Source organism: Carassius gibelio, chromosome A23 (assembly GCF_023724105.1).
Source record: "Carassius gibelio isolate Cgi1373 ecotype wild population from Czech Republic chromosome A23, carGib1.2-hapl.c, whole genome shotgun sequence".
NCBI classification, from domain to species: domain Eukaryota; kingdom Metazoa; phylum Chordata; class Actinopteri; order Cypriniformes; family Cyprinidae; genus Carassius; species Carassius gibelio.
In genome coordinates, this window is record NC_068393.1 from 25,422,458 (window position 1) to 25,447,873 (window position 25,416).

At 37.8% G+C, this 25,416-nt stretch overlaps 1 protein-coding gene across 2 annotated transcripts in view; it reads right to left on the reverse strand.

Annotated features, from left to right (window-relative positions):
- Nucleotides 1–2,719: 2,719 nt before the first annotated feature.
- LOC127944617 (calmodulin-binding transcription activator 2) overlaps nt 2,720–25,416 on the reverse strand; it is a 25,301-nt gene continuing 2,604 nt past the window's right edge. Inside the window, exons 2-23 of one of the 2 annotated variants that reach the window (XM_052540682.1) lie at nt 24,429–24,519; nt 24,048–24,151; nt 23,467–23,534; nt 23,091–23,226; nt 22,922–22,993; nt 22,532–22,682; nt 22,209–22,334; nt 20,482–22,103; nt 19,355–19,481; nt 17,149–17,283; nt 15,434–15,594; nt 13,117–13,301; nt 11,710–11,788; nt 11,217–11,451; nt 10,358–10,650; nt 10,102–10,268; nt 9,664–9,874; nt 9,490–9,561; nt 6,772–6,792; nt 6,460–6,653; nt 6,313–6,387; nt 2,720–4,791 (exon numbers count right to left, since the gene is read on the reverse strand). In XM_052540682.1, the coding sequence (XP_052396642.1) occupies nt 4,737–4,791; nt 6,313–6,387; nt 6,460–6,653; nt 6,772–6,792; nt 9,490–9,561; nt 9,664–9,874; nt 10,102–10,268; nt 10,358–10,650; nt 11,217–11,451; nt 11,710–11,788; nt 13,117–13,301; nt 15,434–15,594; nt 17,149–17,283; nt 19,355–19,481; nt 20,482–22,103; nt 22,209–22,334; nt 22,532–22,682; nt 22,922–22,993; nt 23,091–23,226; nt 23,467–23,534; nt 24,048–24,151; nt 24,429–24,459 (4,320 nt within the window). In that variant the 5' untranslated portion in view covers nt 24,460–24,519 and the 3' untranslated portion in view covers nt 2,720–4,736. The remainder of the gene's footprint in view (nt 4,792–6,312; nt 6,388–6,459; nt 6,654–6,771; nt 6,793–9,489; nt 9,562–9,663; nt 9,875–10,101; nt 10,269–10,357; nt 10,651–11,216; nt 11,452–11,709; nt 11,789–13,116; nt 13,302–15,433; nt 15,595–17,148; nt 17,284–19,354; nt 19,482–20,481; nt 22,104–22,208; nt 22,335–22,531; nt 22,683–22,921; nt 22,994–23,090; nt 23,227–23,466; nt 23,535–24,047; nt 24,152–24,428; nt 24,520–25,416) is intronic. The other variant, XM_052540683.1, reaches the window with a different exon arrangement.

Here is a 25,416-nt window from a genome sequence, read left to right on the forward strand (position 1 = left end):
TTTTTAATAGTTTGCTTTGATTAGACTACCTAGTCGTCATTGGAGAGAGACTATTTGTGTACCATATTTTCCGCACTATAAGGCGCACCTTTAATGAATGGCCTATTTTAGAACTGTTTTCGTATATAGGGCGCACCGGATTATAAGTAGGGATGAATATCATTAAGGTTTTAACGGTATTACTACTCTTACCGTTACTGCTTAACGGTCCGGTACTTTAACGGTATTCTTATCGGTACTTTGTGTTGTGTTAGGCAGTCGAAAACTTTGCATTTCTCTGTATTTATTATTATAAATGCACATTTACTTCTGTCACATATTTTATCCTATTACTAAGATTTTAAAGTATCTTCTACAGAGTGAGTCATGCAACATTGAAACAACATGTGAGTTAATTTTTATATTTAAATGAACAATCTTTTTAAAATGGACACATATTTCTTTATTGCATTGAGTTAACAGTCAAATACAGAGCTTAACGGTTTAGACAATCTGAGAAAGAACTACTAATAATAAATATAATAATAATGAATATCATAAGCATACATTTGTGTCTGTTCTTTGACCATAGACACTGAAAAACAACCTCATCACGTCATGTTTAAGAATAGTGAATAGTGATCCATTGTGTAAATAATGTTTAACATTTGAACATCTTATTCAAAATGGTTTTCCACATTTTACAACTATTACATACAATGAAACCAAAATGCTTCTTTGTCAGCCAAACTCTGCTCTCCTGTCGCTTACCGAAATTAATATCCTCTGAGATTCATTAAAGTTAATATTTCAATAATTTAACAACTCTTTAATGTTGACAGTTCTCCGATGTGTATTAATAGTATCATGGCGTGCAGGTTAAGAAATAACATGTTATCTTTAAGTATGTTTACGGTTTAAAATTATACTCAAATGATATTGTAGATCACATAAATATTACATTCATTAAATGTTACTCTGACAAGTACAGAAGTAATTGCTTTATGAATATAACTCAAATTGAAAAGACAAGGAAAGTTGTGTGAAAGTAAGCATGGAATGAAGCAATGCAAAATGAGGTGAGTGTCTGAGATATTTATTGTCTCTCGTTGAGAACAGCCTCCATGTATGTCCAGTTCATACAATGATCAGCTACTGTAACCAGTGACTTCAGCTCTCTCATCCAGCCTGAAACAGACAGGGACTTTACATGAGGATCAATATATGTGGAAACATCACAAAAGCAAATCAAAGCCATATTATAACATTGGTGATGATGAGACACATGATTTATTATCCACATGTAAAAATAATATTCTTGGAGTAGCTGCTGACCTATGTCCAAGAAGACTGCATCAGAACAATATAATCAATTACAAATTAGATTGATTACAATATTGACATTTTCACTGCAAGAAAATTGTTTTCAGTAGCCTATGTATGTGACTTATTTGGGTAATAGAAACACTGGCTACATACAAACTAAACCTTTTATAAATGACACAGGATAGCTAGCCTATAGCTATATTTATTAGGCGGGAGATGTATGTGTTTCAAGCATTGTCATGAATACACTGCAGTAATAGTCACCAGTAGCCTATCTTAGCTAATCATACTATTCAAACAGCAATTAATGCCCCACAAATGAGATGTATAAAAAGCTAAACACATTAAAAAAATATGATTAAGAAACTATAGGTTAGCATAGGTTATTCGCTTATTGTTTTTCTGTGTGCCTGCAATCAAACAAGCAAAATCAACTTACAGACGATTAATATTACACAAACTGCATTGTTTTGACACCGTTACAATGCTTCAGTGCTTAACATAGACACTTCGTTACCTTTTCAAAATAATCCAAGTAACGATTTGAGCAGCGTCCACTGATTAGGGAACTAATGAATATTCATGTTAACTCCACCCACGGGAACAGTTTTCCATGGGAACCAAATATAACACAACACCGGGCGATTCATGATCAGAGTCACACCACGATCGCGCTGGAAAACTTCCGCAGTCCCCAATTTGCCAAAATGCTCTGTTCGACTTTTCTGAGATCATCTACTCTTCCCTGAGGATGACCTGTGACCTACTTTCTGTAAGATCTGAATGTTTGAGTTTGAATTTTTGACATTGAATTTTAGAAAACTGAATTTGAAGTTCCGAATTTCTTCATCTTGAAAACTTGAATCTGAATTTTTTAAACTGAATATTTGCAGTATAAGAATTCAGAACAAAAAGAACTGTTTGAAAATGCATGTCTATAAAATTCAGCCTTAAAAACATTTCAATTTGTTAAATTTCAAATGTTAAATATTTGTTAAAAAAAAATCTAATTCAGAACTATTTAAACTACCACCTAAAATTCAATTTTGTTAGATTACACTTGCAAATAATTCAAATTTACACAATTCAAATTCAAATCATTTTGTCATAATATTAGCTCCATAGAGATAGAGGAAGAAAAAGAGGGAAATGTAGAGGCACAGGTGACTGAAAGAGAGCAGGTAACAGCAAGCCAGGAGACAGAGGCTGGTGAGAAAGAGGCAGAAGTGTTTTCTATAGTTTTTACTATAACAGCTGTTCTTAATTATTCTATAGAACAGGGAAGAAAAAGACATCAGGTTGGGACAATTTAAGACTTTTCAGTTTCTAATCCCAGAGCTACCCAGACACATGTATATTCAAAAAATATACAAAGGCCAAACTGAAAAAAAAAAAACACAAAACGACACTTGACTTGAGTTTGAAGAATTTTAATGAAATGTTATGAAACAGCCCCGAAAGAATGAATTTATACAGTAGAAATCAATTCAAACATGTCCATAAATCTATATTCATAAATAAAGTCACATCAGCGGTACTAAAGTGAGTGGAAATATGAACAAAAACAGAAGTTCATGCAAACGATAAACACCAGCAAGCAAAGACATGCTGAAGAATCTCATGTAAATATAAGCGTGCATATCAGCAATCCGTACAGAGAATAAATTACACATTTCATCAAGCATTCTTAAATATATTTGCACCAGCTCTTTATATTGTACAGTATTTACAGACTAATGCATACAGGTCTGAATCGGACAGAACTGACAGCAATTTAGTTAGAAACACCTCAAGGCACATTCAATAATATCCATCAAACAGACTCAAGAAAATCCTATAAACTGATTGTGAAATAAAACATTTATATCTTTTATTCTGTGGCAGAAACTAGCTTCTGAGCCTTGGATCTATGGAAGAGGATTATGTCCAAGCAACAATAAAAAAAAAAAACATCTTGAGATTAAAGTTATGACGCGAGATTAAACTCGTTAAATTTCATGAAAAAATGTCTAAATAAAATGTTGAGAATTAATTCATCAAATTACAAGATAAAAGTCTGTTTCAAAAAAAAAATTAATTTTGAGAAAAACTCAAATTTCGAGTAAAAAAGTCAAAGAAATTAAGTGAAATTAGTCAAAAATAAGCGCAAATAGTCATAGATGCTATTTACACATAATATTTTTAGCGATGTGCTTTTACGCGAAGTGAAAATAGCTTTTCTGTTTATGCTGTGGAAAAGAAGATCTTTAAGTCTAAAGAATAATTAGATGCTATTTATATCTATATTTACTGTGGCAATACTATTTGCACCTCAGTACTGTTGTATATTAACAGGATGCAGAAATAATATAAAGTGTAAATTTATTTTATTAAAATTACTAAATAGAAGCTGCCTTACTAGTACCTAACCCTAAACCTAGCCAATTAATACGTCATTATTAAAAACTCGTTAGGCAATTGATTTCCACTTTTATATGGATATGTGATGGGAAAAAAATGAACAGTACGTTTTGTTTTTTTTACGCAAAATTTCACACATTTTTTTCATGAAACGCAATTTTCTCAAAATTTTATGATTTTATTCTCAACATTTTATTTTGAATTTTTTTCCTGAAATGTAATTAATCTCTCATTATATTGACTTTAATGTTGATGATTTTATTTTTTATTATTGTTTGGCCCTAATCGTCTTCTGTAGAGAAACATTATTTAGAGAGAGAACTGCTTTTGAGAAAGAGAGGAAAACAATGAGGGATTAAAAATAAAATATAAAAAAATTACGAGAATTTTTTTGAAGAGAGAAAAAAGTTTTTTTTTTAGCAGAGAAAAATAAAAGACAACAGAAAAAAGGTTTTAGAGATGGTAAAAATCCTAAATCAATTATCTCAGGATGTAAGACATGTTTTGTACTTGTGTTCAGGTTTGTTCAGGTTTGATAACATGTTTGTTTCTCTGAAACTTTTGACTTGTCTTTACAAACGACGAATCAAAATGATTTTATATGACAGATGCTGCTGAAAGAGCTCAACATTTGATTTATATGCTGGACTGAGGTTATAGTCATTATATTTAATGAAGATAAACGGTAATAATATTAGATTCACAATCGTGTTCTGCCATGTGTTTCCATTCAACCACAATTTAAGACTTTGGATACGGCCACGACCTTCGTTCGCTCGTTCTGTCATTTATAAAATATATCTCGGTGAGATCAATAAATAAGTTCATATTAACACGATCAGCTGTGTTTCTGATCATACAGTATTATGTGAGAGTAGATGCTGTTTACATTGATATAGAGATCCATTAATACACAAAAACATTCCCAACATTCAGGAAAACTGAACATCAAAGTAGTGTTTAAGCGACGACGGGAAAGAAGAAGCCAAAGAGAAACCTGTGTGTGTGTGTGTGTGTGTGTGTGTGTGTGGTCAGGTGGTCAGTCCTTTGTGCTCCAGCTCTTTACTCTGCTTCAGCTCCTTAATCCTGCAAACACACAAAATTCTAATATTTAATTTATCTGAACTAATTTGCATGCATTTTCAGCAAATACATCTGAAGATTGAAAAAAGCCAGGTTCAAAACTGTAGTTTGATTTTATCATATTAGAGCTAAAGGTTTTTACTGAGAGGATTTTGGATTTCTGTTTTTATCACTCCATAAATCAGAAAACACATTTCACCATGTTTTTAGGAGTAAAACGTTGCATAAATCAGTGAGAATGAAATATGAACAAACCCCACGGTAAAAACCTTCAGATTATATAAATAGAAATGTATTCAGAACAAAGTTTGTGTGTGTAAATGCTGCTGAAGTGGAGATATAACCTCATTTTGAGTCATTGAAATCTACAAATGCAAACAGATGAAATGCAACAATAAAATCAGTGTAAAAATTAAAAGAAATGAATTTTCAAAAAGAAAATAAAAAAGGTAGAAAAATAAAATGGGTAATTGTGACTTTACCTCACAATTTATACCTGTTTCTTACAATTCTCAGTTTATATTTCACAATTTTGTCTTTTGTTCTTAGAATTGATTGATTTAAAAAAAAATCTACATTTTGAGACACAAACTCATTTAAAGTTGCTGAACGTAATAATTACTTTTTCAGTTGTTTATGATTTACTGGATACGAATTTTAAAAATCCTTATATCTTTACTCTTAATACTGCAACAAAAACAGTTTTTAAAGTTTTAAATAAAAACTTTTCTAAGTTTTAAATAAAACTAACATTACTGTAGTACATTTTAAGAGAAAATACTATTTCAGTCTTTGTACTTCAAAATCTCATGTTTAACTTAAACCCTCTGTTGCTCTTCAGTAATTTGGACAAAAGAAATTGTACGTTTAGAATTATTATTATTTTCTTTTACTTCATCTAAATGATACAAAACTTGGTAAAGTTTTTGGCCCTTGCTAAATGAACAGAAAAAACACAACTTGTTTAGATTTAATTCTTTGATTTTCTGTCACATTTTAAGAGTAAATATATATATTTAATATAAAATAAATAGTAAATGTATGTTCCATATATAAATGCCCAAGTGATTTTAAGATTTGATAAGTTTTTAAGACATTTTAAGTTGCTCAGGATTTAATGGATAAGAATAAGATACGGATAAAAAAATGCACAAATTAATAATATAAAATACATTATATTATTTAACTAGTAAAATGAAAATACATTAGATAAATGCCCCGTGATTTTTTTTTTTTATTACTAATTTCCATGACTTTTTCGGTCATTCATGAATAACTAGATAAGAATGCAAGATAATGATAAAAAAAAATTGTTTTGTAATACAAATAATACAAGTTATTAACTAGTTAATTGTACACTCATGTATAAATGTCCATGTTGGTTTAAGATTTGTTTAATTTTCATGAGGTCTAGAAATCACTTCTTCAATGAGGCTTCTCCATAAAGCCATGTTCTCCAGGACTGTGTGAATCCTGGTTCTTCAACTAAATGATAGTTATCTCCAGGTTCTGGATGAACTGTACCTGTGTCTGCAGCGTCTGAGGAAGCGCATGATCTTCCGCGCGGCCTGATCCTGTTTCTTGGTCAGGAACGAGCCTCTGAGATGAACAAGGAGAGTTTGAGCATTGCATCACAGAGTGTATTGATATATGAACATCTGTGCGTCTCACTTGAGCTTGGTGTTGAGGGCCCCGGGGCCGCGCGGGCCCTGCTTGACGCGCTCGTACTCTTTATAGCTGCGGTAATACTGCTGGATGAGGACGGCCGCTCGCCGAGACTGCTGGAACTTCTTCTGCTCGTAATAACTGCGGAACTTACTCTGGATCAGTATCGCCGCCTGCGTCATCTTCTTATAGAGAGCGTACTGGAGGAGGAGAAACACACACACCAATACATAAATACTGCAGGAGGACAACACAACACACACACATGGACACACACCGCACAGCGGAAACTGTGTAAGCAGTTTAATACGACATTACCTTCAGTGCTATCCATGTTAGCTAGCATGAAATTAAACGAGAAACAGGAGGAAGATCAGGGATACAGCAACAATATTAGTGTGTTAGCGAAGACACACACACACACAGAAGCTGAACGGTTAGTAATGATTGTGTGTTTGTATCTACTAGCCATATTTGGAGAATTAATTTGTATCCAGAAGTGAGCTAAACCTGACTAAATCTCAATAAAAATGAATAAATGTTCTGAAGGAAAGACACCCTGGCTCAGTCCTGCTTTCACCGTGCTTCCCCAGTCGAATGATTACATTAAGAATTGGAAAAAAAATGTTATTCTGAAATGTTATATTTAAATATGCAAGCCAATCATTGTCTAACTAAATATGCACTAATTTGCATAAATATCTAGAACAGAAATCTTAACATTGGTTCAAAATTGTTGTCTGATTTGTTGACATTTTAGAGTTAAAGGTTTTTTGGATTTCTCTATTTTCTCACTCCACAAATCAGGAAATACTGTAAAAAGGCAGACAAAATGCATTTTTACCATGTTTGTAGATATAAAATGCAGTATAATTCAGTGTGAATGAAATATGAACAAACCCCACGGTAAAAACCTTCAGATTACAGAGAGGAATAAATCTCTAAGTTTTGGTGTGTGTAAGAGCTGCTGAAGTGGAGAAAAAACTCTTTGAAGATGTGGATTGGAATTGAAATGTTTTTGTCTGTAATGTCTTGCCTTTTTACACTTTATCAATTTGCGTCTTTAGATTTCAGTTAAACTTTATATCTTTAAATGTTTTTCAGCAGCGCTTCCAAACATCAAACTTAATAGTTTTATTCCTATATATTATGAAGGTTTCTATGTTTCAAACTCCAAAAATCAGAAAACACTGTCAACAGACTGAAAAAAATACAGTTTCATGTTTTGAGGAATAAAATGTTGTAAAAATCAGTATAAATTAAATATGAACAAACCCCACGGTAAAAACCTTCAGAATATAGAGAGGAATAAATCTCTAAGTTTTGGTTTGTGTAAGTGCTCCTGAAGTGGAGAAAAAACATTTTAAAGATATATATTGGAATTGAAATTTATAGATGCAAATGAATAAAATGCAAAAAAATAAACCCTTTGATGTGTATTCTGGATGTTTTCTTTCAACAAGTCTGAAAGAAGAGTGATGATATAGAAGCAAAGTAGAATAAAATCTCAAGATCAAGTGAGCAGTAAATGAAAAATCTGTTTTTGTCTGTAATGTCTTGCCATTTTACACTTTATCCATTTGCGTCTGTAGATTTCAAATACACTTCATACCTTTAAATGTTTTTCGGCAGCGCTTCCAAACATCAAACTTAATAGTTTTATTCCTATATATTATGAAGGTTTCTATGATTTTAACTCCAAAAATCTGAAAATAATATCAACAGACTGAAAAAAATTAATTTTCACGTTTTTGAGGAATGAAATGTAGTATAATTCAGTGTGAATGAAATATGAACAAACCCCACGGTAAAAACCTTCAGATTACAGAGAGGAATAAATCTCTAAGTTTTGGTGTGTGTAAGAGCTGCTGACGTGGAGAAAAAACTCTTTGAAGATGTGGATTGGAATTGAAATGTTTTTGTCTGTAATGTCTTGCCTCTTTACACTTATCAATTTGCGTCTTTAGATTTCAGTTAAACTTTATATCTTTAAATGTTTTTCGGCAGCGCTTCCAAACATCAAACTTAATAGTTTTATTCCTATATATTATGAAGGTTTCTATGTTTCTAACTCCAAAAATCAGAAAACACTGTCAACAGACTGAAAAAAATACAGTTTCATGTTTTGAGGAATAAAATGTTGTAAAAATCTGTATAAATTAAATATGAACAAACCCCACGGTAAAAACCTTCAGAATATAGAAAGGAATAAATCTCTAAGTTTTGGTTTGTGTAAGTGCTCCTGAAGTGGAGAAAAAACATTTTAAAGATATATATTGGAATTGAAATCTATAGATGCAAATGAATAAAATGCAAAAAAATAAACACTTTGATGTGTATTCTGGATGTTTTCTTTCAACAAGTCTGAAAGAAGAGTGATGATATAGAAGCAAAGTAGAATAAAATCTCAAGATCAAGTGAGCAGTAAATGAAAAATCTGTTTTTGTCTGTAATGTCTTGCCATTTTACACTTTATCCATTTGCGTCTGTAGATTTCAATTACACTTCATATCTTTAAATGTTTTTCGGCAGCGCTTAAAAACATCAAACTTAATAGTTTTATTCCTATATATTATGAAGGTTTCTATGATTTTAACTCTAATTTTAACTAAAAAAAAATTCACGTTTTTGAGGAATAAAATGTAGTATAATTCAGTGTGAATGAAATATGAACAAACCCCACGGTAAAAACCTTCAGATTACAGAGAGGAATAAATCTGCTAAATCTGGTGTGTTTAAGAGCTGCTGACGTGGAGAAAAAACTCTTTGAAGATGTGGATTGCAACTGAAATATACAGACCAAATAAATAAAGTGCAATAAAATAAATACTCAAAATAGTTTTTTACATTTATTTATTTCAACTAGTCCAGGAAAAATAATAAAAATAGCCCAAAATCTCTAAATTAACCAGTGCATGAAAAAACTTTTTCACCTGTAGTGTCTTGCATTATAAGTATATAGAATGTCCTCATTTAGAGAGATAAGAAAACATGCGTGCGTGTGTGTGTGTGTGTGTGTGTGTGTGTGTGTGGTACCTGTTTGTATTTGCGGTAACAGCGCTGTATTACTGCTGCAGCCATGTCCTGCTGCTCCTTTAGCCTCCGCCCCTAAACACAACACCCAATCGTTATCACATCAGACACACACACACTCACTCAGTCAGTCAGTCGGTCGAGTGTGTGTGTGTGTGTGTGTGTGTGTGTGTGTACCTTGTATCTGCGGAAGGCGTTCTGGATGACACGTGCAGCTTCATACAGCTCTCTCTGCTCCGTGTCCGTCAGCGTCAGCAGAGCGAAGTCTCTCTCCATCCTTCCATTGGCTGAGGCGTTCAGAAACTCCGCCCACGCCACACTGCTCGGGGGGCGGAGCCTCTGCAGCGCCAGATCACTGAGGAGCGAGGGAGGGGTGAGACACCGACTCCTACACACACACACACACACACACACAGAGAAGCATTAGACAAATGTCAAACTGGACTACAATTAATTTACTAAAAACTCTCTGCTTTACTCTTTGAGTAATAGCAGCACTCACCTCGGTATTATACATAAATGTCTTTGGTCAATTTAATGCATCAATTTTGAAATCTTACAGACCCCATGCTTTCGTACACTAGTGTACAGGTGAATGTTTTTGTGTCTGTGTACCTGTCGATGTTGTCTAGGTAAGTGGCGAGCCACGGCATGGTGTCGTGAATGGCAGGATTGTCCCGCCTCTCTCGCAGCGGTGACTCCGCCTCCCGGGTAAACTCCTCCTGTTTGATTCGCTCAGGCGTGGCCTCGATGATCTGCTCGGCCAATGTTGCCATGTCAACCTAACAACACAACATTGCAACATGACCATGTTCATTCACCGTGAGGGGGCGGAGACTTTAATGCTCTGTCCAATCAGAGCTGCTCTCACCTGAAGGACCTCGTCAGACAGGAAGTCCTCGTTCTCGGCGTTCTCGCTGTAGTTGAGCAGCTCGTCGGCGAGCTCCGAGTGAAGCGACACGGCCGGCAGGGAGGGACTCGAGGCCTCACAGTCCATCAGGAACAGAGAGTCAATGGAACCGGCCGGGGGCGGGGCTGAGAACGGGGAGGAGGGGGAAGAGGCGGAGTCCATGGGGTCAGGAACAGAGCCACTGGAGTAGGCGGAGCTTGGGGAGGGAGAGGGCGGGTCACTGGGGGAGGGGACACTGCTGGACGAGCTCAAACCTGAGAGAGAGAGAGAGAGAGATTTTTTGAATATAAAAATGTAATTATTTTTTTTTTTATTCAATGAAAATATAATAATTCAGAAAAAATAAAACAAAAAAATATTGTATGGGCCTTATTATTGTTAACATTATAAATTAAATTATTAATGAGTTCTACTGGACATGTTTTTTGAATAAAAAATTTGTTTTTGTTTTTATTTAATTAAAATGGAATTCAGAAAAAACAGAAAGCACAAAATTTGGGCATTTGTTTTGAACAGAAAATGTACATTTAATTTTGATTACTTTAATTAAAAACTAATTTAGAAAAATCAAAACAAAAAACACAATTTAGGAAAAATATAAGCGATTTGATTAAGATTTTAATAAAATATTAAACTCATAAAGTTTTATGAATTTGATTAGACCATCCATAATGCAAAAATGTATTTTTAATGAATTTTAAAAGCATTTTTTAATATTGTTTGAAATAATTCAAACGGAATTTAGAAAAGTTAAATCTAAAGCACTGAAAAAAAGGCATTTGACGGTGGATGTGTGTGTGTGTGTGTGTGTGTGTGTTACCCGTGTCAGGGCTGCTGGACAGTGGAGACGGAAGCGAGGGTGTGTCCAGTGTGTGTTCCTGCGTCTGAGAGTGTGTGTGTAGCTCCTCCAGACAGCGCGCTAGACGTGTGTGTCCTCGTGAATGTGCCACGGCCAGAGGAAGACGACCCAGAGAGTCCGGGATCCCCAGAGCCGCACTGCTCCAGCGGTACAACAACACCGCCGCGGCCTGATGACCCAGAGCACACGCCCACATCTGACACACACACACACACACACAGAGACACAGACAGACACACACACACATGGGTCAGAGCCACGAAACATGACACCGCACAACTGTGTTCAACATTGATGATAATCAGAAATGTTTCTTGAGCAGTAAATCATCATATTATTCAGATTTCTGAAGATCATGTGACACTGAAGACTGTACTTTACTGTATTTGTGAGCAGAAGTGACTTCTTTTAAAAACATTTAGAGATGTTGATTGACTGAGTGATCTGACTGTACCAGAGGTGTGCAGGAGAAATGATCAACGTTCAGAGGATCCACTTCCTGTTCCAGATCCAGACTATTCACACTGATACTCCTGATACACACACACACACACACACACAAACACACATTATTAAACACAAGTGTGTGTGTGTGTGTGAGTGTGAGTGAGAGTGTGTCTGTATCTGTGTGTGTGTGTGTGTTACCTCCAGCGTATGAGTGTGTGTAAGAGCTGTGTGTGTGTGTGTGTGTTACCTCCAGCGTATGAGTGTGTGTAAGAGCTGTGTGTGTGTGTGTGTTACCTCCAGCGTATGAGTGTGTGTATGAGCTGTGTGTGTGTGTGTGTGTTACCTCCAGCGTATGAGTGTGTGTATGAGCTGTGTGTGTGTGTGTGTGTGTGTGTGTGTTACCTCCAGCGTATGAGTGTGTGTATGAGCTGTGTGTGTGTGTGTGTGTGTGTTTGTTACCTCCAGCGTATGAGTGTGTGTAAGAGCTGTGTGTGTGTGTGTGTGTGTGTTACCTCCAGCGTATGAGTGTGTGTATGAGCTGTGTGTGTGTGTGTGTGTGTGTGTGTGTGTGTTACCTCCAGCGTATGAGTGTGTGTATGAGCTGTGTGTGTGTGTGTGTTACCTCCAGCGTATGAGTGTGTGTATGAGCTGTGTGTGTGTGTGTGTGTGTGTGTGTGTGTGTTACCTCCAGCGTATGAGTGTGTGTATGAGCTGTGTGTGTGTGTGTGTGTGTGTGTGTGTTACCTCCAGCGTATGAGTGTGTGTAAGAGCTGTGTGTGTGTGTGTGTGTGTGTTACCTCCAGCGTATGAGTGTGTGTAAGAGCTGTGTGTGTGTGTGTTACCTCCAGGGTATGAGTGTGTGTATGAGCTGTGTGTGTGTGTGTGTGTGTGTGTGTGTGTCTCTGTGTGTGTGTTACCTCCAGCGTATGAGTGTGTGTAAGAGCTGTGTGTGTGTGTGTGTGTGTGTGTTACCTCCAGCGTATGAGTGTGTGTAAGAGCTGTGTGTGTGTGTGTGTGTGTGTGTGTGTGTGTGTTACCTCCAGCGTATGAGTGTGTGTATGAGCTGTGTGTGTGTGTGTGTGTGTGTGTGTGTGTGTGTGTGTGTTACCTCCAGCGTATGAGTGTGTGTAAGAGCTGTGTGTGTGTGTGTTACCTCCAGCGTATGAGTGTGTGTAAGAGCTGTGTGTGTTACCTCCAGCGTATGAGTGTGTGTATGAGCTGTGTGTGTGTGTGTGTGTGTGTGTGTGTGTGTGTGTGTGTGTGTTACCTCCAGCGTATGAGTGTGTGTAAGAGCTGTGTGTGTGTGTGTTACCTCCAGCGTATGAGTGTGTGTAAGAGCTGTGTGTGTGTGTGTTACCTCCAGCGTATGAGTGTGTGTATGAGCTGTGTGTGTGTGTGTGTGTGTGTGTGTTACCTCCAGCGTATGAGTGTGTGTATGAGCTGTGTGTATCCCTGCGCGGCGGCGAGGTGCAGCAGTGTCATCCCTCGGTGTCTGACGGAGTGTGTGAGTGTGTCTCTCTCAGCGTCTCGATCCCAGCGACCGCCGGCCATCATCCGCTCACACACAGCCACGATCCTGCACTCGAACCACAGCCCCGACTGACACACACACACACACACACACAGATCAGTCTGTTATTTGACTCTGTTCTCAGCTTTAAATCACACACGTATCACTGATATCATCACTTTCTGAAGTCAGCGTTTCTCTCAGTCACTGTTTGCTAGTTACAAAGACACTTCAGGGGAAGAACTTCCTCAAATTGAAGTTTTCAGATTGAGAGTGATGTAAAGCTAGATCATATGAACTGAGTTTGAGTCACTGAATCAGATGTGAAGCTGCTTTCAAGTTTGGATTAACCTGTACCAGCAAATCTTTAGGTGGTTAGACGCTTTAGGTTGTTCTTCTAAAGAGAATCACAGTGAATGCAGATGTAGTTAGGAGGAGGCAGTAACATGACTACTTTCAGTCGGTTACTCCTCACACACACACACACACACACACACCCTCCCTTAGTGTTTCCCTTCTGTCTGTCTTTATCACTCTCTCCGTCGTCCTCGTGCTGTACTGACGTAAGAGGAAAAGCTAAAAATGAATGACATGAAAACGCCAACAGTTGCTCTGAAATGACACAAGCTTTCAAACGTCTGCTGGGATTAAACTAAAGCACTCGTTCAGAAACTACAGCACTTTACTGTGAGAAATAGATGTGTGTGTGTGTGTGTGTGGGAAAAAGCACTACTAATACACACACACTGAAGTGATGTCACTCACCGCTAACCCTGATAACACACTCATAAATCCAGCGCAAATCAACACACTCCACATTACTCACACACACACTGCAGCATTACTACAATATCACTCTCATACCATTATGATTCTTCTTTTTTAAAGCAATTCAAACTTGTATTCAGCAAGGATGTGTTAAATTGTTAAGAAGTGATAGCAAAGATTTATTTTGTCGGAAAAGATTAATATTTTGAATATATTCTGGTCTTTTTACATATTAATTTATCAAAGAATCCTGAAAAAAGTATAAATATTTGTCAGCACAACTGTTGATAATTCTAATAATAAATCATCATATCAGAATGATTTCTGAAGATCATGTGACACTGAAGACTGGAGGAATGATGAGGGAAATCACAGAAATAAAATATATTTTAAAAGATATTAATATAGAAACAATAATTTTATTTTGTAATAACATTTTGCAAGATTACTGTTGCATTTTTGATCAAATAAATGCAGCCTTGATGAGCAGAACATCACTCTTCCCAACTATATATATATATATATATATATATATATTATAATTTTAAACATTCATTTATCTCAAGTAACACCTTTTTATGGTTTTAGTTTGACTTAACTATAATAACTCTGACACAAGCTCATAAAAGCTGTTGACATGACCTTCTGGAGAACGTTCTGGAAAGTAGATAAAGTCAAGAGCAGCGTGGAAAATTAACCTCTTCTTAACCAGCCACTGGGCTTATGGGTAAGAAATATCTCCAATCAGAGAAAGCGTAAAACATTTGTTGTATTCGAGAAGATTCGAAATGTTTAAATGGAAGAAATACAGTAAAAATCTAGTTGAAATAATCACCAGAAGAATTACACTTTTTAGTTATTTATATTTAGACTGCAATATTTACCTACAGATATTTTACTAAAACATTTGAAATCATACAAACATATTATTGTTTACATTCATTGTTTGGGTCTATTTAATGTCAAACAGGCAGTGAATCAAACTCTAAAATCAAATTCTAAATTATGTCTAAATAAAAAGCCTATTACAAATACTAAAATTTTTTCCCAATCATTAATATCTTTATCCCCGGTAAATAAATCCTGAGTTTCAAGTTTTAGCTATTTTGTTGTGTTTCTATCATTTTTATTAGCTTTTCTTTTAAATATGTCCTTTTTGTAGTTTTATTTTATTTAGTTTTAGTTATCTTAGTACAACTAGCAAAAATAAATTAAGTTTTATTATAATTTTTCAGGTGCTCGTACATATTTTTACCAATAAATTTCTTTATATTATATTATTGTATTAATGTCTACACATGTAAAATAAGAATAAAAATCTGTTCAAATTTATTATAGCATATCTTATCTAAAACCAATAAACCCAATAAAAAATACTTTTAAAATATGTTATTTTATACATTTATTTTTAAGTAAGCATTTGTTTGAAGGTTTAGTTAATAATGGTGTGTACCTGGTTTTCAGGAGTCAAGCGCGGAGCAGGGCTCTGGTTCCTCCACAGCTGCTGATGATAGTGAATCATGTGTTGGTTCTGCTGACCGCTGCTGGACATCTCTGCCATTCTCCTCTCCATCTGCTCCAAACGCTCCAGAATCGACATCCGGAACTGGTTATCTGGAGAGAACGAGACACAACCTGATTCACCGCCGTAATGTGACGCAATTCTGAAAGAATAAGAAGAACTGCATGAAGAAAACAAAACTGATAAATGGACGTTCTCTCCTAGAATACAGAGGAGCGAATTTGAAAGTGAATTTCTCAAATAGTTGCACGTTGATTTAAGTAGAAAAAATAGAATTATCTCTTAAAACATACTCTAATAATCTTGTTGTGTTTAAAAAAGTATATATAAGTCTTACTTTATTTAGAAATTTCATTTATTTTTGTACTTCAACTTAAACTTAAGTAAAATGACAAATGTTGTCTTGGCACCAAATATATATATATATTATTTTAACTTGCACAGTAATAACTGATGTAGAAACAATTGCAATTAAATTTCACAAATACAAAGAAATGGTTAGTAACTGTGCATTAAACTTAAATATTGAAGTCAAAAAATTTTTATTGTATTTTCTAGAATTTTCTAAAATAAACTTTATCAATCTTCTGTTTTAGTAATTTTTATTAGTTTGTTTTTAATATAGTTTATTTGAGTTATTTAGTTCTTCAACTTAAAGGAAACAAAATAGAGAATTGATTCCTTGGAAATGAGCTGAAATAAAATTAGTTATTTTTTATTATTTATTATAAAAGTAAATTGGAAAAACAAAACAGTGCAGAGAAAAAATGTCATTTATAAATTGCTGGTAAATTTCAGAAATATTGACACATTAAAAAAGTAGAAAGACTAAAAAAATAGAATGATCTCAAACATGATTATTTCATGTTTTTTATACGTCTATATAGTTTTTATTAAGTTTTAGTGTATTTGGTTTTAGTTATTTTAGTACTTCAGCAAACTAAATGAAAATGAGAAATGTTGTCTTGGCAAATGCCGGAAATTAAATTTAAATTAAAGTTTAGTTTTTTATATATATTTATGTGTCGTTTTATTTACTTAACTTAGAGTAAAAAAAATCTTGGTATAGTAACAATTTTCAGTCATATATTTAACAAACAAAAAAAAACACTGAATTAAATGTAAAATTCTGAAGTAGAAAAATGAAATAGTATTTTCTTTTAAAACATACTGTAACACACACACACACGCACACACACACACACACACACGCACTGATCTGTCAGTCTGTCCTACCTACTCCATCCATGTGTCTCTGCGCTATCGTTCAGAAGATCGATAAAAACAGTGAATCAGAGAAAGCACAGCTCCATCTCTCTCTACACAAGTATGAAAATGTTCTTGAGCACAAACACACTTAGCCTCAGACACACGATCAGAGAAGTAGAGGTGCACTCGATCACAGAACGACACGCGAGAGAAGAGAGAGTAATCCACACGGACTGAAGGACAGGCGCTGGATCCTGACAGACGTGCGTCCTGGAGCCGGGACAGACCCGACTGAGACGAGAGAGAGATCAGGTTTCATCTCTGCGCTTATGAACATCATCTCTCTTCTGTCGCGAGCACAGATCAAATGATCCAGCCACTCTCACCTGTGTGTGTGTGTGTGTGTGTGTGTGTGTGTGTGTGTGTGTTCTCCTCACCATCCAGTGATAACCAGTCCAGCTGTGAGCTCGGTAAGGACGAGGCGTTGCGAGCGCGATACTCGAACAGCACTGAGGAGGAGACGGCGCTGGAGTCCTTCAACACGTGCAGAGCGACGAGTCCAGCTTCATGAGCTACACACACACACACACGCACAGAGAGAGAGAGGAAACTGTAAAGGAAACAAGACTCTACAGGCTAAAAACATAGTTTTTTCATGCACTGCTCTGTTTTGCTTCTATATCATCTCTCTTCTTTCAATCTAAAGGAAAGAAAACAAATAAAATACACTTTAAAGTGTTTATATTACGGATTTCAATCTTTAAAGAGTTTTTTCTCTTACAAAACCCAAACTTTACAGTTGTATTCCGCTCTATATTCTAAAGGTTTGTTCATATTTCATTCACACTGATTTAACATTTTACTCCTGAAAACATGGTAAAATCATAGTTTTCTGTCTGTTGACAGTATTTTCTGATTTATGGAGCGATAAAAAGAGAACTCCAGAATCCCCTCTCCATTAACTTCAACTCTAATATAACGACAAAATCAAACTAGAACCAATCGGGATTCAGTTCTGGAAATTTATGCAAATTAGTTCATATTAAATTAGACAACTCCTTATTTGCAGAGATGTAAAATACTTGAGTAATTTTACTAGATTACTGTACTTAAGTACTATTTTGGGGGATTTGTTCTTTACTCAACTATAATTTAAACTGAATACTTGTACTTGATTACATTTCTTAAGAAAAAACTTTTTACTCCTTACAATTTTATTTCATCTTGAAAAGTACATTATATTTAAATGTTATCTAATGCACATTGAATGTGGTAAACAGAAGCTCAAACATGTGCCTGATGTGAGAACTAATGATCAGTGTTTTCATGCATCAAACACACACATTTCTTCTTCAGTTATGACTTTCGTCAGGTGTATGTCTGGCTTCAAAAGTTCACCATCAAATCTGAGGAAGCATATTGAGGATGCAAAGTTGAGTTTTCCAAAAAAGTTTATTCGTTATTTGCTCTGTTTAGATAGAGCCATTAGCTCTGTAATCTATTAGCTGAATACATAACATTGAGTGTGTGTGTGTGTGTGTGCGGTGTGTGTGTGTGTGTGTGTGTGTGTGTGTGTGCGGTGTGTGTGTGTGTGTGTGTGTGTGTGCGGTGTGTGTGTGTGTGTGTGTGTGTGTGTGCGGTGTGTGTGTGTGTGTGTGTGTGTGTGTGTGCGGTGTGTGTGTGTGTGTGTGTGTGTGTGTGTGTGTGTGCGGTGTGTGTGTGTGTGTGTGTGTGTGTGTGTGTGTGTGTGTGGTGTGTGTGTGTGTGTGTGTGTGTGGTGTGTGTAGTGTGTGTGTGTGTGTGTGTGTGGTGTGTGTGTGTGTGTGTGTGTGAGTGTGTGTGAGTGTGTGTGTGTGGTGTGTGTGTGTGTGTGTGAGTGTGTGTGTGAGTGTGTGCGGTGTGTGTGAGTGTGTGTGTGTGTGTGTGAGTGTGTGTGTGTGTGTGTGAGTGTGTGTGAGTGTGTGTGTGAGTGTGTGCGGTGTGTGTGTGTGTGGTGTGTGTGTGTGTGTGGTGTGTGTGTGTGTGTGTGAGTGTGTGTGTGAGTGTGTGCGGTGTGTGTGTGTGTGTGTGTGAGTGTGTGTGTGAGTGTGTGCGGTGTGTGTGAGTGTGTGTGTGTGTGTGTGAGTGTGTGCGGTGTGTGTGTGTGGTGTGTGTGTGTGTGTGTGAGTGTGTGTGTGAGTGTGTGCGGTGTGCGCGGTGTGTGTGTGTGTGTGTGTGTGTGTGTGAGTGTGTGCGGTGTGTGTGTGTGTGTGTGTATGTGTGTGTGTGCGGTGTGTGTGTGTGTGTGTGTGTGTGTGTGTGTGTGTGTGTGTGTGTGCTGTGTGTGTGTGTGTGTGTGTGTGTGTGTGTGTGTGAGTGTGTGTGTGCGGTGTGTGTGTGTGTGTGTGTGTGAGTGTGTGTGTGGTGTGTGTGTGTGTGTGTGAGTGTGCGCGGTGTGTGTGTGTGTGTGTGTATGTGTGTGTGTGCGGTGTGTGTGTGTGTGTGTGTGTGTGTGTGTGTGTGTGTGTGTGCGGTGTGTGTGTGTGTGTGTGTGTGAGTGTGTGTGTGCGGTGTGTGAGTGTGTGTGTGCGGTGTGTGTGTGTGTGTGTGTGTGAGTGTGTGTGTGGTGTGTGTGTGTGTGTGTGTGTGTGTGTGTGTGCTCACCAGGACAGTAACAGCGCAGGACTCCTGGCTGGATGAGAGAAGCTGTAACTCTGCTCTGGTCAAACACACAGGAGTATCGTCCGTCTGTCTCTGACCACGGGCCTGTGATCAACACCTTCACTCCGCCCTGAACACGGAGTAAACCAGGGATATTATTACAGTTACTGCAAACTAAACGCATAAAAACATTCTCCTTACTTCAGATGAAAAAAAGGTTTTATTTAAGATAGTTTTTTTATTTTGCTAATAACTCATTCTTTGTAAGAAAATAACACCAGTGTTATTGTTTGAATTAGTTTGAATTTATGTTTTCCATTTTAATCTTAGATAAAGTTTTAGTAATTTTGCCTTTGTCATCAAGTTTTTTTAATGTCTATATACATTTGTCTATATAAACTAGCTGAAAAAAAGCTTAAGTTTTAATATATTTTATATTTTTATTTCTCATTTTAGTTTATAGTATCTCAGTTTATTTTGAATTTTAAAAAATTAAAAAGTTTTTTTTTTTTTACAAAGACTGCCTTTATTTACTTTATTTGATCAAAAATACAGGGGAAAATATAATATTGTAAAATATTATTACGATGTAAAATAAAGTTTTTCTATTTTAATATACATTAAAGTGTAATGTATTTCTGTGATGCTCCGCTGTATTTTCAGCATCATTCCTCCAGTCTACAGTGTCACATGATCTTCAGAAATCAGAATAATATGATGATTTATTATTAAAATTATTAACAGTTGAGCTGACAAATAGTGATACTTTTTTCGGGATTCTTCGATGAATAAAAAGTTAAAAAGAAGAGTATTTATGTAAAATATAAATATTTCCTAACAATATACACTACAGTTCAAAAGTGTGGGGTTGTGATTGTGTGTGTGTGTGTGTGTGTGTGTGTGTATATACATACATTAAAACAAACTTAAAAAAATGACAAAAAAATACAATTAACTAAAATTTAAATGGAAAATCTAACTATTATAGTATCTCAATAATCCTAAAATAACACTGGTGTTGTTAACCAAATGAAACACGATCATAAAAACACTATTTATAATCAGAACAGAGCTTTTGTTCTTCTACTACAAATAGTCGCCGCTTGAGCTTCAGATGTGAAGCTTCATACCTCCGGGTACGACCACTCGGGTGAGAAGTCCGTGATGTTGGCCAGCCGCGGGGTTTCTTCCGGAGAGCCGCCGGACGCAAGCGAGTGTGCGTTAGTCAGGAGCGGGAAGGGCAGGAACGAGGTGGACGGTGTCGGCTGAGGAGGAACCATGTACCTGACGGGGTAAACGGGCGGAGACAGGGTGGCCGGGTGGCTGACGGGCTCCTCTGAGATCAGCTCAGATATGAGGTCAGGGAAGGAGGAGTCAAATGTTAACCCCGCCTCCTCACCATCTATATGGGCATTGTGGGTGGTGTCCATAGGCGTGACGTCTGATTCAAAATGTGCATGAGTGGGCGGAGACTGCTCCTCCTTCACTTGTATAGGACTCACGCATGGGGGCGTGGCCGGGGGCGGAGTCAGATTCAGTGGTTGAATGCACATAGGGTGTGTTTCTAGAAGACAAGTGTGCTGTGACTCCGCCTTTTCTCCCTCTGGAGACAGCTGATTGGTCGGCAACACTTCGAGGGAGGGTGTTACCTGGTTCGTCCTGTTGTCGGCCGGAGAGAGCTGATTGGGCAGGAGATGACCGGGCGGGGCTTGAGCGTTGAATTGGGTGGGAGGAGCTCTGTTGTCGGAGGGCAGACTGAACGAATCGAGTCCTAATGACGAGTCCAGACACAACGGCAGCAGCGCGGGAATCGTTTGCGTCGGAGAGAGAGAAAGAGACAGGGAGACAGGACTGGACGAGGGATGACCCAGAATACTCTTCCTTTCCGTCTCAGAAGAGAGGGAGGATAGAGACGAGGGCGGTGAAGTGGGAGAAAGAGACAGAGCGAGAGACGGGGGCCGAGGAGATGTTGAATGAGGCGGAGACGGGGAAGAGGAGGCGGAGTTGGAGTTGGGTGTGAGGGCGGGGCCTCCGTAGGTCTGCCCCTGTTTGGGGCTGTTGAGAAAGGAATCGGGGTCGAAGGGGAGCAGCGCGGGCGATGTTGGGTGCAGGAGCATCCCGGGGGTGTTCCGAGAGGTCAACAGCAGTCCTCCAATCACAGGGCTGGGCAGGAGAGTGAGTGACAGTGTAGCCACGCCCTGATTGGGTGGGGCGGGGCTCGGTGGTGAGGCGGAGCTTGACGGGGAGGGCGTGTCCTGTTTGGGTAGCACAGGAGATAGAACGAGTCGCCCGCCGGCACGGGTGAGCGACAGGTGGGTGGAGCCTAACTCAGTGTTTGGCTCCTCCCCACAGCCACGCCCCACCGGTGCTGCCGTCGTCATGACGATGAGCGCATTCTGCGGGAGTGCCACCGCTGCCAATCCACCCCGCTGGTCACCGTAGAATCCGTTGCTAAGAGCAACTGTCGCCGCCCGCTGTGTTTGGGGCGGACTCGAAGAGGACGAAGAAGAGGCGGAGCATGGTGAAGCCACGCCCCCCGTGTCCTCGAGCCGCCCACCATCTTCTGGCAGCTGCTTCCTCTCTGAAGGTCTGACAGCGACTGAAGCATCGCCGGGATCCACCTCCGCTCCGGAGCCCTCACTGGACACATTCTGCCGCTCGCTGAGGGCAGGGTGAGGGGGGGGCAGTTTGGGCGAGATGATGCGGTGTCTGGTGCTGTTGCAGCGGTGAGGAATGTTGGATCCGGGAGATGCTGTGGAAAACACCAATCAATCACACACTAGCATTCAAACGCATGTGATCTACTTCATCAAAATCACAGTGATATTTACTGTAGATGTTATTTATCTGTGTTTACCGCAGAGGCAGGTGTGTGTTCGTGGTTGTGGTTTGGTCTGTTGTGTTTCTAAGATCTGTTGCACCATCTGCTCCACTGAGAGCTCCACAGAACCGTTGCCTCCACAAGACCATTTCAAGCTGTGGACTGAACACACACAAACACAGATTCGTGTGATTGGTTGTTTGGTGAGGCTGCAGGCGTGTGATTGGTTGTTTGGTGAGGCTGCAGGCGTGTGATTGGTTGTTTGGTGAGGCTGCAGGCGTGTGATTGGTTGTTTGGTGAGGCTGCAGGCGTGTGATTGGTTGTTTGGTGAGGCAGCAGGCGTGTGATTGGTCACTCACACATGGGTTTGAGTTGAGACAGCAGTTCGTCTCGGCTCCAGCGCAGACTGTCCCTGCGGTCAGTCAGTGCACATGAGACCGGTCCACACGACTTCCCACTGTCCTCCAGCGACGGCACGTTCAGGTAGTGCACTAGAACGATGTCTGGGTTCTGAACACACACAGATGTGTATTAAAACACTGTCATGATTTATTTATTTTTTTGTCATTAAATTCAAATAATAGTAATAAACATAAAAATAAAAAAATATTAATATAAACACATACTAAAAATAATTAAATCTACTAATCTACTTACAAAAATTAATTAAGAAATATTTACAATAATGACATGCACACATCCTGGCTTCTGATTGGGTAGATTAGTGTCACATGCTCATAATAACTAACCTGCAGCAGCCAATAGCATCTTCTGTGGAATGTTGGGACGATGGAGGAATGAACATAACAACCGTAGAGACACTGCAGGAGGAGAGAGGGAAACATATGAGCGTCACGTGACCACACACACACACACCCACACTCACACACACACACTCACACACACTCACACACACACCTCAATGCCCTGAACCTTCAGCTTCATGTGATCCTCTCTGGTCGTCTTTCCGTCCTTCCTCTTCTTCCAGCAATATCCATCTTTCCGGTATTTGACCTTCTTGCGATTGTAAAGGATGACTGAACCGTTCTGTGGCCTGTAAAATTAATCACAAACAAGGAACACATACGATAAATCCGACAGCTTAACCTCGTTTGAAAATATTCAATATTCAGTAGATGAATAAAGGCAGTTAATGTACATTTAATTCATTTACTTTCAAATAAAACTTAACTTGTGAATTACATTAAATAGGTTAATTCCTATTGCTGTAACTGTCCTCAACATTTCTGATTGAACTGCTGCTGATATTTTGACATGTTTCACACACACTGACCTGGTCTTGAGCGTGCAAGAAAGCCACTCGTCATGTCTGTCGAACGAAATCAGGAAGGATGCAATTTCCTGAAACACACATGAAAATGTACACCATCATAAACAAGCAGAACAACAACAACCATTTTCATTAAAAAATACATAAACAGCTAAATACTCTCATCTTCACTTAGATTAACTTGATGTACTAAAATAAATCAAACTAATAATACAACTTCATTTTTTTTTTTAAATCATGAAACCCAATAACTAAAACTTTAACTCAAAGTTTGTCAAGACCCACTTTAGGTTAGCTTGAGAAAGATTAGCCTGGAAGTCTGAAGCAGTTTTTATGTGTTTTATAAATTATATAATATATTTACATTGTATTTATTTGTGTAGAGCAGGAAAATAGTGACGATCAAAAACAAAGATGCTTGTAAAATACTAGCAATTGAAATAAAACACATTAAAAACGATAAACTCATTAACAGATTAAAGAGATCAGTACAAAAAAATTATCTGTTATTTGAAATGAAATAAACGCTAACGGACATAAAACAGAATATTAAACCATTTGAACTTGTTTGACTGAACCTGCACCTCGTTGGTGTTCCAGCGCAGTCTCTCTTTGGGGAAAGTGCTGGAGCGAGGCAGACTCTCCAGAAGCTTACTGGGTAAAAACACTTTCATCTGACCGCTGCTCTCTGTTACACACAAACACATTCATCAGAGTACAGTGTGTGTGTGAGAGAGAGAGAGTGTGTATGTGTGAGTCTGTGAGCGTGTGTGTGTGAGTCTGTGAGCGTGTGTGTGTGTGTGTGTGTGTGTTCATCTGACCACTGCTCTCTGTTACACACAAACACATTCATCAGAGTACAGTGTGTGTGTGTGTGTGTATGAGAGAGTGTGTGTGTGTGCGTGTGTGTGTCTGTGTGTATGAGAGAGTGTGTGTGTGTGTGTGTGTGTGTGCGTGAGACGGACCGGACTCAGTCGTTGTGTCCTTGTTGTTCATGGTGTAGTTCACTCCTCCGGTCTGCAGGAGGCAGTCACATGATCCAGGGAGGACGAAACACTGACAGGAAATTAAATAAAAGTTAACAGAAATTAAATATTCATGTCCATGTTTATGAATGATTCATTAGTTATAAACCAAGTAAAATTTTAAAATATGAAGGAGAAATATATATATATATATATATATATATATATATAAAAATTAAATGCTAAATTCAATCATATTAATATATATATATTTACATGATTTTACATATGTTTATTTTACATTACCAAGTTTAAAAGAAGAAAATCTTTATTAATCAAGTTTGCATTAAACTGATCAAAAGTGACAGTAAAGACTTTTATAATGTTACAAAAGATTTCTATCGCAAATAAATGACACTTTAACACAGATTCACACAGAAAACAGCTGTTTTACATTAGAATAATATTTCACTATTTTTACTGTATATCTGATCAAATAAATGCAGCCTTCGTGAGCAGGAGAAACTTTTGGAACATTTAAAAAACAATTTAAAAAGCTATATTTGTTTAAAATCATTACATGTATTTCTTTTTTCTTTTGACGGATAGTTCATGGGGATTCAACCCTCTATTTTATGTGACTGAATCTTCACTCTTAATGTTGTCTAATATTAGCCACTGGCTAATAAACTCTCAGATTTGAACTGGAGGCTAAGAACACTCTCAGACTGAGCTCTTCAGAGTTTCTCCTCCATCTGTGAGATTTCTCAGTTCATCTCAATGATGTGCAGCGCAGCTGTGTTTGACGTACAGTAAACTCTACTGTAAAGACACACCACTCGCTTCGGTGAGAGCAGAGCGAGCACAGAGTCTTACATACATGCAGAATTGACCGTTTAAGAACTGTTGAGTTTTTTGTGTGTGGGCGGAGCTAACGCACACAACCTGTTTAATATTCATGAATCCAATAGCTCGCTAATAATTTGTG